The following is a 15,647-nucleotide window of genomic DNA, read 5'->3' as shown; positions in this document are numbered from 1 at the left end:
CTTTTTTATTTTTGTTTTTATTAGCAAACCAAGGCAAGTTCTTAATTTTGCTTTCATTCATGGAAAGCACTTCAAGCAGTTCTTCATTACAGCAAATTTACTTTCTTCCACCCTTCTACTTCCCTCCTTTCTAACAAGGAGTGCGAAGTCCTTAGGGTGATAAAGAGGAAAAGAAGGACTAGGGGGTGACATGATAGCAGTGTTCCAATATCTCAGGGGTTGCCACAAAGGAGAGGGGGATCAACCTATTCTCCAAAGCAGCCGAAGGCAGGATAGGAAGCAACGAATGGAAACTAACCAAGGAGAGAAGCAACCTAGAACTAAGGAGAAATTTCCTGACAGTTAGAATAATTAATCGGTGGAACAATTTGCCTCCAGAAGTTGTGGGCACTCTTATCACTGGAGGTTTTTAAGCAGAGATTGGACAGCCATTTGTCTGAAATGATACTGAAGGTCTCTTCCAACTCCATTATCCTGTTAGTCATAAAACATCAGTCTGTTTTATGTGCACCCGGCCATGCATACTAAAGGTTCTTTTCTTCTAAATAAATATACGAGTGCGGTCTGTAATGTTGGTGAAATGTCTGAAGTGCTGTTTCTATATTCCTTTCCTACTTAGAATTAAGCAAGGAGTTAATTATACTACCTGGTATTCTTTCTTGGATGGTGTTCTGGCTCTTTAGTCTTTCTTGGAAGCCATTTCTGCCAGGAAGGCATTCTTGTTGTTTGTCTTTTTTCTTCAATGTTTTGGGACCACCACCAACTCTTGATTCCGGCTTTCCTGGAACCAAGAAACCTTCATAGCTAATGCTGCCTAGAAGCCATTTTTGTTTTCCAGCTATCCTTCTTTCCAGAAATCTCTCTTTTAGTCTCCAACTCTTCTGACCTCCGTCCCCATCCCATCCCCTTGCCCGCATAGTAGTAGCTTTCCCTTTTCCTATGACAGTGTTTCCCAAACTTGACCATTTTAAGGCATGAGGACTTCAACTCCCAGAATTCCACAGCCAGCAATGCTGGCTGTGGAATTCTGGGAGTTGAAGTCCACATGCCTTAAAATGGTCAAGTTTGGGAAACGCTGTCCTATGAGAAAGCTATTGTCTGTTAGTCAGTGAATTACTTCTGCTTCTTTCAGCTTCAGTCAATTAAAAAAGAGCACTATGTATGTTTGGGTGAATATATAACATGATGGCAGACAGCCCAGAGCTTTGATATGCTGTCATAGCCTTTTCTTGAAGGCCCTAATTAACTGTTCAATATGTAATTTAAGAGTTTCTTATACATATAATAACTTACTAGAGTACCGGATTCTGGCAGTTTCTGATTGGGTAGATATATTGGTCTGAAATAGGTTTCTACTTTTTTCTTTTCCCAAATAACTTGATCCCTTTTTCTTAAAATACAAAGTATTCCTTCCCAGCATTTTTCTCTTCATGAAGAAAGACCAAAAATGTAAAATGTTTATCTGTAAATGGAATAGTGTTGGACACGTAGCTCACACAATAATAGAATAAAGTATTTCTTTTAAAAAACACATATTTTTCTGAGTATAAAATACAGATATTCAGGTGATGCTTGATAGATAAATCAGGAGGAGTCTGGTAGCATCTTTTCGAAATGAACTGCTGTAGCAATAGCAAAAGCACTTAGACTTATATACTGCTTCACAGTGCTTTACATACACCCCTCTAAGAAGTTTACAGAGTCAGCATATTGCCCTCAACCATCTGGGTCCTCATTTTACCAACCTCAGAAGGATGGAAGATTGAGTCAACCTTGAGCGGGTGAGAACTGAACTGCCAAACGGCTGGCAGCCAGCAGTCAGCAGAAGTACCCTGCAGTACTGCATTCTAATCACTGCGCCATCTCAGCTCAGCTTCATCAAAAGCAAAGAGTGGCTAAAGTGATGTAGAATTCAAATTGGGATTGTCATTTTTTTAAATTCTAGGATTTAAATTGTTTTTGTGAATTTCTTTTTCCACTCCAAACCAGATCTCTGCTGATTAGTGATATAGTTTTGAGTAATTTTGCTTATTGGCACTTCCAAGAGGCTTTACATCCATTAAGAATTCAATGCCTATTAAATCTTCAGGTTTTGATGTCTTTTTCAGTTGGATTAAAATATTGCACATTTTTAATTCACTGAATTTGCATTTAGGATATTGTGTCAAATTCCTCAGCTGAGGTATTTTATCCCCAAAATGATCTTTCTCTTATATGAATGACCTTGAAGTAAACACAGTACCAGCCTCTCAGAATTTAGAAAGAATCTATGTTGATATATAACCACTAATCCAGTGGTTTTTAACCTGTGGGTCGGGACCCCATTTGGGGTCGAATGACCATTTCACGGGGGTCGCCAAACAAGGCTGTCCGCCATTTTTCCCCCTTTTCTTTGGCCACGCCCCTGGCACCCGGTGAAGTATAAGTGGTTGGGGGTCACCACAACATGGGGAACTGTATTATGGGGTCGCAGCATTAGAAAGGTTGAGAACCACTGCACTAATCCTATCAGGTCTAACCAGAACTAATAAATCCATAGGGTGCCATTTTGTTTTTTTCTTTCCAATTCAGCAGCTCTTCTGGTTTCCTTCTTTTGGGTTTTGGAATTCCACCTAATCATCTCCATGCTTTCAAAGATGACATTATTGATTTGTCTCCTCCCTAGAGTAGCATAAATGGTCTCTGTTATTAATTGTACCATGCATATCAGAATTGGATTTCTTAATCTTGGAGAGCCATCGGTCTTGAGGGTAGCTCTGTCCAGAGGTTGTTGGCAGTTTTGTGCTGTTAACATTCTATGTCAAATCCAGAGCAAAAACTCTGAAAATGGAAGTTGAGAAGTCAAGCGAAGGACAGAATAGTTAGCTATATGATTGAAGAAAAATTGGAGCCTGCATACTTGCACCCACTGCTTACAGATAGTACAACCCTATCTATGGAAAGACATGTTTGCAGTATTTTCTCGTATAAGCTCAATTTTTCCTTTTGTAATAGTGCCCCATCACTTTCAAGAGCTAGCTCAACTTCAGCGTGAAGTATGTGATGCTCTCCATCATGCCTCCTAGCAAGCTCTCAGAATTAACAACGCCACTTGTGTTTGGTAGTTGCTGCCATCCCTCAGCTGACTTTAAATCCTCAACTAATGTTTGTTTGTTTGTTTTTTCCCTTGGCCCAATTATGCTTAGATGAGATGTTCACTGAAGCAAAATGATGCAGCAATAAAAGCTGCAGGTTTCTCACAGCTAGCCAGAATAGTTTTGTGGTATGTGTGGAATATGCTTATAAGGTACCTGGTGAGAAGCATGAATTGCAACAAAGTGCAAAATAATAAAATGCAAAACAAGGGTTTAAAGAGCCTCTGAGGCTAAGAGTGAGGTGTGGGTGGTCATTGTGAAGAGGGGAAGCTATGCCAAGAAAAGGCTTTTATACATCCATAAGATAGGACCCTAATGGAGATAAAAGTAATATTCCTAGTCCGTTATTGCAGGCAGGCTGCATTTTTTTTTCTTACCACAGCAATACAATTCTTAAAACTGCCTTAATTCTTATGGTTCATATGATACCTATTTAGAATTTTTTTGCAATGCTATATTTTCTAAAGCAGCAAATCTTTAACCTATTCTTTAAAAACAAAGAAACTTGTTAATCTAAATAATTTTTTATTGGAGTAATGCCTTTTTACTATTGTTCAAAGTATATCCAAAATTGTCAATATTTGATGAGATATAATTAATATGTTTTAATATACAAATATTTTTGATAATGCAGTAGTAGTATCATTCCAGAAAGAGAATTAATTGCCAATTTCATTTATACTTTTGCCAAGAAGTGGGGAAACCATCAAAGATGTAATGTTAGTCTGTAACATGGCTTCTTTGGAATTCTGATTCTTTCAATTTATATGCTGAATCTTTAATATTATGTGCAGACTGAGCTGATTGTGAGATTACAGTCTTCTGATGGGATCACCAAGATGCTCTTGTTTTTAAAGCATTTCTGATGGATTTAATCTTCTTAAAATGTAGTAAAACAAGGGTTCTTTCAATGAGTGTTATCTTGCTTAATTGATCTGACTTAGTGATTTACACTTTTAATTCCTACTCTCCAGGGGAGTATTTTTATAGCTGTATATCCCTAAAGATATATATTGGGCAGAACTTGTACACTGCTGAGCATAGGACTTAGACATATGAGAATTGCACCAATTCGGAGAAAACACAAAAATGAAAATTTTAAAAGGAAACTAATGCTTGTTTTAAGCCACTGACTTGATCACAAGTCTTTTACTTCAATATAAATCTAAAAAGTAAATTAATAATAATCAGGAGATATTTTCGACCCTCACATCAGGGATACATGATGCTGAACCATTCATTGTTGGAGATTAAGGAACATATTTTGATTCCAGGTTGGAGATTTAGATAAGAGAGATGGGACAAAGCCAGTTGAAGTACTTAGATTAAATTATTCACCAGGGTGAAGGTCTTCAGGGAGATTCAGATTTTTGTCTCTTGGGAGATTTCTCCGAGACACACCACAAGTGGTCCTCTATAAAATAATGAAAGATTTGTGCCTGAGAGCTTTGAAGAGCAGTATATATGGGTAGCATTCCCATAAAAGAGCTTTTAGAAATTTATTGGATATGCCCCAAGAAGCCAATGTTTGTGTAATGTGGAGTACATTTATCTCTCAATGTTAACAGCAGTTTAAATACAGCAGAAGCTATTGAACTCCTATGTTGTCTAACTGGGTAAAAGAACAGATGGTTTGAAAGCTCCCTGTGGTCAGAAAAAGGATGATATATGTAAAACTAGATAGATTTGAAGCAGTGCCTGTACAAACCCTGTGCCTTGCATGAGGTATGTGGTCTGAGTCTGTTATTTCTTTACATTTGAAATGGAGTTGCTGAGTTAATATTGTTGCTTACAAAGAAGCATATATTGGGGCTCAAGTTACATGGCTGAGAAAAGTTGCTGAAAATATTATAAACTATAGGGCCTCAGTGAGTGAAGAGGAGTTTTAAAGTGAAAATATTAAACTTCCTCTTTTTCAAGTCGCCCTTGTATGGTGTGCTTGTGGAACTTGGCTGGGGACTGATGTTCCATTGACAGCCTTTTACTGATCTTGCCAGTTTTTCTGAGAACATATGAATAATCTGTGTTTTAAATAGGATAAACATAGGAAAAGTGGGAGTCCCAGGCTTGTTCTGATTCTGTAAAATGGGACATTTTCCCTTAGCAACACCTTTAGATTTTTAGCCACAGTATCTTGGCTTTTTAAAGACCAGGAAGAATTGGCAGCAAGGTTGTTGACTAAATTTTGACTCAAACTCAGCACAGAGAGAGAAAAAGCTTACCCTGGTTTGAAAATTGGGAAATAAGAAAAAGGGGATATTCTAAATAGCTATTTTCTCTGTACCAGTTGCCACCAGTAGTCCTCACTTAGCAACCACATTTGAGACTGGTCACACAGTCACTAAACAAAAAAATCAAGTGACCATGTTTTTTAAGATTTTACTTCCATCTTCCATATTAAACCTGCTGTCACAAGCCAGCTGTGAAATTGGCAAATGGCAATCCCATGATAGGGATGCTATGGGGACAGTCACAGATGCAACGGCAGTTGTGAATCATGCAAATCACAATCAGATAAATGTAGGATGCTGCAACTGGTGTAAATGTGAGGAATGGTAGTTTTAAACAGTCACTGCACGAGGCACTCAGTAAGTGAGGACTAACTATAGCACCTAAGCTTAAATGACCGCTGAGCCTTCTTTTCTTTTTCAGTTGTGTGATGTGCAAGCAGAGTCTTCATAAATTTGTCCAATATCAGGAATCATACTAGATTAATAGTTTAAATAAACAGTTTACTTTCAGTACTTAGTAATATGAAAAAGATGTTTCCTTTCTATCGAGTGATCACTGGAGATTTCCTTGAGTTGTGGGACAAGGACCGTATGCAAAATCATCTATATTTAGCATAACAGAACATATAGGTATTTGGTGTTCCTTTTTAACATATATTCCCATTGATTATAACATAGTGGAATGAAGTTATTGGAAGCCCTGAATGGTGAATTCATTTAAAACTTTGTATATATTTCAGTTTGAAATTTATGATGAACCATCTTTGTTTTATATGTTTCTATGTATTTGAATACCTTCTTCCTGAAGCAGAGTTTAGTTAATTTATGAAGTTTAACTTTCCACTGTCTAATTCACATTTTATTGGGCTCCCTTGTGAGAGTTCAGCTGTATTGTACTCTTTAAGTTGGTTCCTGCACCTTGGGGTTCCAGTCCCAGACTTGTTTCAGGGATGGCTCAACATTCCATCAAATGTATCATGCCCCCCAAAATCCAAAGGGCAGCTGAATTTTATGGATCCTTTGAAGCCTTCAAAGTAGCTAAAGTTTACTGCTTTTGCAGGACTCAGTTTCCTTACCAACTTCAAAAGAATAACTGTGATTTTGGCATTAGCAGAAAGATATCATTCATCTTTGCAGTGAGCAAAGATTTTTATTGATTTTCTGATGTTCTTAGGGTTAATAAAGAAAGACAGTTCATGACATTGTTATTGCAAGGAGACCTTTGCCCATCCTATAGTTTTCTCTTTTCAGAAGCAAACTCGGTAAGATTTTTGCAATTTTGCTATTGATTTAGCCTGCATTTCTTCAAGCCATTGTATGCTGGCCTGAAGAAATGCCAGTTACTGGACTTTAGTTTCCATATGAAGTCATGTACATAAGGTTTCATTCCATCATATAATTTCAATGGCGGTGGGATGTTTTTGGTTACATAGCTTTCTTCATTCTCGTTTTAAATAATACTCTTGGTCTTACTGAATGATGAATGCTTTGAATGTAGAATGGATATTACATCTGAAGATAAAGCCTAGGTGAGATGTCACATACAGAACTTAGTTGCAAGAATTATTAAAGATGCTAAAGATTCTTCTGGTTTAGCAAATTCTATAGTATATGTCCATCTCCTTTTCTCCTTCCTATCCCAGATTGCTACTATAAAGCAATGTGGGTGTGGATGTGGTTAGGTTGGTGGACTAGAACTCATAGTCTTGAACTTTGTGTGACAACCTTTAAGATATTTGAAAACTGTTTGATCTGAAACATTTCCAACTCCTTCAGTCTCTCTTTATAGGCATTATATCCTGTTCTGTCCTGTCCGTCTTAGTTTTCCTCACTGCCCTTCAGTGGATCTGTTTCGGTTTCTCTGAAACCTTCTTAAAATGTATCCAGAACTGAATGCAATTCTAGAGGTGGAGTCAGACCAAAGTAGAATAAAGAAAATTTGGAATGCGTACATTTTTTGATGTAGCATAAATTGCATTTGCCTTTTATTGCAGCCACAGCACACTTAGTGGCTCATATTCAGTTTGCTCCAAGTGCTGTAATTGAAATAATAGTTTTCCTACAGTGCTTTTGTACTTAAATGAATCAGTTCACTGCTTATTTGGAGTTGAGAAAGGTTCTGTTTTCAAGGCAAATAAGTATTTTTAAAAAGAACCTAATCAGGAACCAGATCTTTTCTTCCTTCCATATACAGTGAGGGGGAAAATATTTGATCCCCTGCTGGTTTTGTATGTTTGCCCACTGGCAAAGAAATGATCAGTCTATGATTTTAATGGTAGGCTTATTTTAACAGTGAGAGACAGAATAACAACAAAATATCCAGAAAAACACATTTCAAAGAAGTTATAAATTGATTTGAATTGCTTGTTACCTGTATAAAAGACACCTGTCCACAGAAGCAATCAATCAGTCAGATTCCAAACTCTCTACCATGGCCAAGACCAGAAAGCAATCCAAGGATGTCAGGGACAAGATTGTAGATCTACACAAGGCTGGAATGGGCTACAAGACTATTGCCAAGCAGCTTGCTGAGAAGGTGACAACGATTATTCGCAAATGGCAGAAACACAAAATAACTGTCAATCTTCCTCGGTCTGGGGCTCCATGCAGGATCTCACTTCGTGGAGTTTCAATGATCATGAGAACAGTGAGGAATCAGGCCAGAATTACACAGGAGGGTCTTGTCAATGATCTCAAGGCAACTGGGACCATAGTCACCAAGAAAACAACTGGTAACACACTACGCCCTGAAGGGCTGAAATCCTGCAGCACCCAGAAGCACCTCAAGAAAGCACATGTCCAGGCTCGCCTGAAGTTTGCCAGTGAACATCTGAATGATTCAGAGGAGAACTGGGTGAAAGTGTTGTGGTAAGATGAGACCAAAATTGAGCTCTTGGGCATCAACTCAACTCACTATGCTTGGAGGAGGAATGCTGTCTGTGATCCCAAGAACACCATCCCCACCATCAAACATGGAGGTGGAAACATGCTTGGGGGTTGTTTTTCTGCTAAGGGGATAAGACAACTTCACCACATCAAAGGAACGATGGATAGGGCCATGCACCTCCTTCCCTCAGCCAGGGCATTGAAAATGGGGGTCATGGATGGTATTCCAGCATGGCAATGACCCAAAACACACGGCCAAGGACACAAAGGAGTGGCTCAAGAAGCACATTAAAGTCCTGGAGTGGCCTAGCCAGTCTCCAGACCTTAATCCCATGGAAACTCTGTGGAGGGAGCTGAAGGTTCGAGCTGCCAAATGTCAGCCTTGAAACCTTAATGATTTGGAGAGGATCAGCAAAGAGGAGTGGGGCTCCTGAAATGTGTGCAAAACCTGATCTCTGATCTCTGTGATTGCCAACAAGGATTTTGCACCAAGTACTAAGTCGTGTTTTGCGAAGGGGTCAAATATCTATTTCACTCATTAAAATTCAATCAATTTATAACTTCTTTGGAAATGTGTTTTTCTGGATTTTTTGTTGTTCTTATTCTGTCTCTCACTGTTAAAATAAACCTACCATTAAAATTATAGACTGATCATTTCTTTGTCAGTGGGCAAAAGTACAAAATCAGCAGGGGATCAAATGTATTTTTCCCTCACTGTATATAGAATTCTATAAGATAAAGGATGCTGTTAAATCAACAATGAATATGCAGCCATCAAATGGGACTACATACAAAGCGAGCAGAACTCCCCTCCTTTCACATGCAAGATCACATTTCAGAAAATAACTGCTTTTTCCTACAAATTGCAGATTGCTTCATTTGTAAATATTATGGAATAGACTTGGGGTTAAACTATAGCTTAATTGGAGAGTATAAATGTAAACAAGTGTCTCAGAGAAGACTTTCTCAGGCTTCTGAACTGTGTAGTTGAGGGGCTATCATCTATTATTCTTTAAATTTCCAGCCATCCAGCAAGGCACTAGCTTTCTTGGTAATCTCTACAAAATCTTAGCAATAGCTACAAGAGACCTATAATTGACACTAAGGCTCCTTTCTGGATCTCAGATGCAAGATTTAACAGCAGATGAGCCAAAGCTTTAGATCACTGTCCAGGAAATAAATATTGGAATTTTGCATATACCTAAGGTGAATAAATGCATCTAAGACCCAGAAAGCATAAGCAGTTGATGTCACACCTATACAGACATACCCCTGATTTAAAATTAATTTTTTTTCCATACCAAAATCTACCATTTGGGAAGGGGAGAGGAGACCTTTTTAAAGAGGTAATTGATGGAGCTATCAATTTCATTGAGCATGCAATTATAATTAAATATAGTTAATATTAAAATGCAAATCAATTTATAACTTGTTGGAAATGCGTTTTTCTGGATTTTTGTTGTTGTTATTCTGTCTCTCGCTGTTAAAATAAACCTACCATTAAAATTATAGACTAATCATTTCTTTGTCAGTGGGCAAACGTACAAAATCAGCAGGGGATCAAATAGAACAATAACAACAACAACAATGATAAAGTTGGAAGGGACCTTGGAGGTCATCTAGTCCAACCCCTTGCTCAGGCAGGAAACCCTATACCATTTTAGACAAATGGCTGTCCAATCTCTTCTTTAAAACTTCCAGTGTTGGAGCATTCACAGCTTCTGGAGGCAGGTTGTTCCACTGATTAATTGTTCTAACTGTCAGGAAGTTTCTCCCTAGTTCTAGGTTGCTTTTCTCCTTGGTTAGTTTCCATCCATTGCTTCTTGTCCTGTCTTCAGGCGCTTTGGAGAATAGCTTGACTCCCTCTTCTTTGTGGCAGCCCCTGAGATATTGGAACACTGCTATCATGTCACCCCTTGTCCTTCTCTTCGTTAAACCAGACATACCCAGTTCCAGCAACCGTTCTTTATATGTTTTAGCCTCCAGTCCCCTGATCATCTTTGTTGCTCTTCTCTGTACTCTTTCTAGAGTCTCAACATCTTTTTTACACCGTGGTGACCAAAACTGAATGCAGTATTCCAAGTGTGGCCTTACCAAGGCATTGTAAAATGGCATTAACACTTCACACGATCTTGATTCTATCCCTCTGTTAATGCAGCCCTAGCACTGTGTTGGCTTTTTTGGCAGATGCAGCACACTGCTGGCTCATATTTAAGTGATTGTCCACTAGGATTCCAAGATCCCTCTCACAGTTACTATTATTGAGCAAAGTATCCCCTATACTATACCTGTACATTTGGGTTTTCTTGCCTAAATGTAGAACCTTACTTTTTTCACCATTGAATTTCATTTTGTTAGATAGTGCCCAATGTACTTTTTTTCCTCAGTGTAATTAACATGAAGATTTAACTTCATGCCATCCTTTACGTGGTGTTCCATATTGCTCACAAAGGGAAGCATCATAATTAACTGCCAAATTAGCAAAGAAAGTATATTTTCCTTGTGGTTGCTGTACTTGATGTTTACTACACTAAAAAGCTTTCAAAAATATAGCTAAAATAATTAGCAAGGGATTATAGGTTCTTTCTTCATCTTGTGAGTCTGGGTTTATTTACTAGGTTTTCTCTTATTGTTTTATAGCAGAGAGAACAAAGATTTTGTTTGAAATTCAGTCATTTTTTTTAGTTGGATTTTAGAAATTTGCTCTTTTTTTAAAAAAAAAAAAGAAAAAAATACTTAATGTGAAATTCCCCAAAGAAAAATATGAAGATGAACAGGTGCTGGAAACGTGTTTCTGCATATTAGAACTTCATTAGATTTAAAGATGTATTCCAGATTGGCAAATTATATGGGTGGCATGGCAAAATCTCCCCTGCATAAGCAAGATTGGTTTCACTGAATTTGATTTTTGTCTTTATGTGGAAAAAGCACTCCTGTTGGATAATTGCTCATGACTGCTGGCTTGGTATTGTATCACTTTGGAGAAATGCAGGGAGCGTTTCTAAAAGAAAGACAACTCTTGCCTAAAATATTATGCTTAATAACATTGCTATGTGTGGGACAAAATCTTGTGCAACACTATAAAGATTAATTGCACTATGGAAGTAGACCAGATTTCACAATAAATGCTGTTGAGACATGGCCATGAAAAGAAACTGTGTATATGTACGTCTGCTATGTAAACTTTCTTCTCCTCCAAATTTTCCTGCTGAAGTTTTAAATGTCTAAAAGCACTGGCCTTTGCAGTCATTATTGGAAATGTCATTATACCACACAAACTAACCTTGTTTGAGCAATAAAACATCTGTGAGAGGGTTTTTTTTTTTTAATTGTGCCTAGAGTTACATTCTTCACTAGATGCCTAACTGATCATGCCGTGAGGTAAGAAGAAGAGGTCAGTGGATACTCTGTGTTTCCAGCTAGGGTTAACAGCTGCTTCTTTGTGTAAAGACAAGGGTGACAAACAGCCTTCTTAACCAGATAGAATGTTAAAACTTGGCAGTGTTGGCATATTTATAGCTGTTTGGCAAGTAATAATTAGAAAAGAGTTGAATTGCTTTTGTGAAACTGAAACCTTTTCCAGGAAGGGGAGAGGCAGGGACCAAGAGATAAATAAAATTTGAACCTGCAGTTTTGAGAATTACAAGTTTGACTGATTGACTTAGCTACACCTTAATGTTCTGATTAGCTTGTGCGTTGTTCGTCAGCAAGGCCCATCTTAGGATTTCACATTTCTCTCCAGCTCTCCATTTCTGTTTAGGGGTGCTGTGTGTACACAGATGGCACTTGCAGTGTGAAGTTTACCTTCTTATTCCCAGGGTTTTCTGGTAGTACATCAAGTAAATGACATGAATAATTTTGTCCAGGTACCCTTGGAACCTGCCTTATCGCTACATTTTCAAAGCAAAGCAATGAAAACATTTATGGTTGGAGATTATAAATATATAATTGATTTATATTTGAGTAGTTTATTGATAATCATTTAAATTGTGATTTAGAAAATTTAACAAAAAATGTCTGTTCTTAGTGCATTTCTTTCTGAAGTAAGGTGCGTTTGACACAACTAAGGTCTTTTGTCACTTTGTAATTAGTAAATAAATGCTAGCCATCTCCCTTCCCTTACTGAACTTCTAAAACAAGCCCAAACTTTGGCTTTACTGGGCCACAACAGTAATTTAAGGAAATAAAGGAGATCCATCGTTGTCAGCAGAAAACTTTCAAGGGAAGAAAGGGAACCGACTCAAAGCTATGTGGGATAGTCATTCAAGTTCATAGTGTACATGAAGCCTATAAAGAATGTCAGAAAAACCTAGGCATTTAAAATAATAAGGTAAGGAAGAACAATATTGTGTCAAACTTGACACAAAAATTACATTTCTAGCGAGCTACATGAGAACAGTTAAAAGCAAGAGGAAGTAATCTTAAGAAGACAGTGATCCTGTAATGATAATTGTTAAAGTTTTCCTCTGATCTCTTTTTAATGTCTTAGTTAGCACACATGAACAGCCAATAATAATAGTTTTAGGGGGTCTTTCTTCCCCAAAAGGTCTACAGGTAGTTCTTGGTTTATAATCATAATTGGTATTGGAATTTCAGTTGTAAGTTAGCTATCACATTATTACCATTTTTATGATGTCATTAAACAAACCACTTGTTTGGTCATTAAGTGAACCACACGGTCGCAAGTGCAACCCCATTTTGTCAAATAGGTGCAAAAAAGTCACAAAACACAATAATGTGACTATGGAACATGCAGTGGTTGTGAATGCAAGCCACTTGCCAAGCACCCAACATGTGATTATGTGACTGCAGAGTTGGTGTGGCAGCAATTGTAACTTCAAGGACGGGTGTTCTTTTTTCAAATCCATCACAATTTCAAATGGTTGTTATGAGACCAGTCATGTCAAGGACTACCTGTGGTAGTGAAGCAAAAGTTGGGAATACTGTACATAATTATCTTCAGTTCCTCCCCATAGCATTTCTGAATGCAACACATCAAGAAAATAGATAAAAGTTACTTAGACTACCTTGCTAGGTTATTGCAGTGCTATTCTAACCTCATTTACCCTGTACATCGGTGAGGTATCAAGAAAGTTTAAGGAAAAAATAATAGAGAGAGAGAGAGATGGTATCTACATATTTTAAATAAAGCATGCAGTTAATGGTATAATCAGTTTTATACACTGCTTTTCAGAGGAAAAAAATGGGATAAATATTTTAAAATACTACAAAACTGGTTTTACATCAGGAGTGTCAAACTGGCGGCCTGCGGGCCAGATGCATCACACACAGGCCATGCCCACCCCGACTCGGCAAAGGCAAAAAACGTGATACGTCACGTGACACAATCGAGTTTGACACCCATGTTTTACATGGTCTGTTTTTATAACAGAACCCCTAAATGATTTTGATTTATTTTATAAATTTAAATATGTGAATTCATATTTTAGTTACTTAGGTACAGTGAGGTGAAACTGTATGAAATGCTTGAATGTTAGCATTTAATATTTGACCTACCTCAGGTGGATCAAAGATAGGAAGAATCCTATCAGTTTGCTGGTAACTAGGTGACATACTGGGAACTGACCAATGGGCCCCTGGTTGTCTGTTTAATTTTTTCTTCCCTCCATTAAACTATTGTTCTCTTGTAATTCTTGGTTAATTATTTTGCCTAACAATTTGGGATGGCTTTTGTTTCAGGATATAGACAAGTTTGGCAATGAGATCACTCAGCTAGCTCGTCCTCTCCCTGTTGAGTACCTAATCATAGATGTAAGTATGAATTGTGCTTACTTTTTACTTTGGCTAATGTAAACAGAAACATTGAATTGAAATATGCAGAATTCTCTCCATAAGTTAAATTGGGGGACTCTTCTCATATTAGTTCCTTACTGGAAGGTAAATGCTAACAAGTAGTGCATAGCTTTCTGATTGCAATTTTTTTTTTGATTGTGTAAAATCTGAGAAGAGAGCTTAATTTCCATGTTAACACACTGCTCAAAGGATCTCACTGCTCCTACAGAATTATGTTTGTATGTTAAATAAGTGGGAAGTGTCATGGTCACAGAGATGTTAGTGATTACATCTATAAGAGAACAAGTGTGTGCTGTTCTTTCAGAGAAATGATTAAGCAATATATGATATGTATGATATGGTTTTATTTTTTTACTTAGGTCTACATCCTACCTTTATTTTTACAACTCAAGGTGTATTCATAATATTCCTTACTTTCTTTTTGCTCCTCCATTTTTCATTTTTCTAACACAAGTCATGACTTTGCGTTAGAATTTCTGTTGTACAGGACTTTGAATTTGGGAGGCAAATACTGTATACTGTAAACATTCCTATATTGTGTTTTAACTGAATTGTTTTTCTACTTTTGTATAATTAATTGTCTTGTTTTATCCTATGTTCCATGTTTATTATTTTATTTATGTTATTATTTCTTAAACACTTGATTTGGATAGGAAGATGAATTAAAAAACATTGATATTGCCTCTATAGCTAATAACTTTGATTAATAATCTATGGCGCCTGTATATTCCTTAGATTTGACATTAAAATAATGGGAAGGTATTTTACTTAATAAAAGAATGCATTTCAAAGGTGATTAATCAGTAGATGATACAATTGTAATATGTAGAAAGATAAAATAGAGATTAATATGTAATTCAGAGAGCCAGTTTGGTCTTGTGGTTAAGGCACTGGGCTAGAAAGCTGGAGACCATGAATTCAAGTCCCGCATTAGTCATGAAAGGCAGCTGGGTGTCTGTGGGCCAGTCACTCTCCCTCTCAGCCCAACCCACTTCATAGGGTTATTATGGGGAAAATAGGAGGAGGAAAATGTATTGGATATGTTCGCCACCTTCAGTTATTTTTAAAAATAATAAAGAAGGGATACAAAGAAATAATTGTAGCACCAATTTAAGCCAGAGATTTTGATAGGCTATGAATTCATAGAGGTCCACTTGTTCAGCCTCCTTGTCTATCTGTCTTCCTTTCTCTCTCCCACCCCGTCCCACCCCCCATGTGGGTATGTATATGTTTAGAGAGAGAAAGAAACAGTATAAGTGTGTGTATTTGTCTGTCTATTGCTACTCAAAACTGTAATTGGCTGATCCATTCACTGAGATACTGCTTTTTTGAAAAGATGCTAGCTATTCCCCAACTTTCTGCTCCAACTGACAGTCCAATGAATTTATTACCCAACAACAAAAGAATCTGTTTTTGGACAATCTGGGATATAAGTAAGATGAAAACGTATTGCCAGAAACATGCATTTAGGATGCATTTGTCAAGAAGTGAAACCGAATTTCTGAAACCTGTATCATTTATTGGTTGATTGCGTAATATGGTAACTTATTTCTGTGCCTTTTGATTTGATTTCAAATTGTGT

The 15,647-nt window shown here is 37.3% G+C and overlaps 1 protein-coding gene across 1 annotated transcript in view; it reads left to right on the top strand.

Annotated features, from left to right (window-relative positions):
- NPLOC4 (NPL4 homolog, ubiquitin recognition factor) overlaps positions 1–15,647 on the top strand; it is a 55,473-nt gene that overhangs the window by 32,455 nt on the left and 7,371 nt on the right. Inside the window, exon 13 of the mRNA XM_039346660.1 lies at positions 13,952–14,023. Within this exon, the coding sequence (XP_039202594.1) occupies positions 13,952–14,023 (72 nt within the window). The remainder of the gene's footprint in view (positions 1–13,951; positions 14,024–15,647) is intronic.

The sequence above is a fragment of the Crotalus tigris genome, unplaced genomic scaffold (assembly GCF_016545835.1).
Source record: "Crotalus tigris isolate CLP2741 ecotype Arizona unplaced genomic scaffold, ASM1654583v1 scf7180000017551.9496454, whole genome shotgun sequence".
In the NCBI taxonomy this organism is placed as follows: domain Eukaryota; kingdom Metazoa; phylum Chordata; class Lepidosauria; order Squamata; family Viperidae; genus Crotalus; species Crotalus tigris.
The sequence above is the reverse complement of the archived record's forward strand: the minus strand, read 5'-3'. Positions and strand labels throughout refer to the sequence as shown.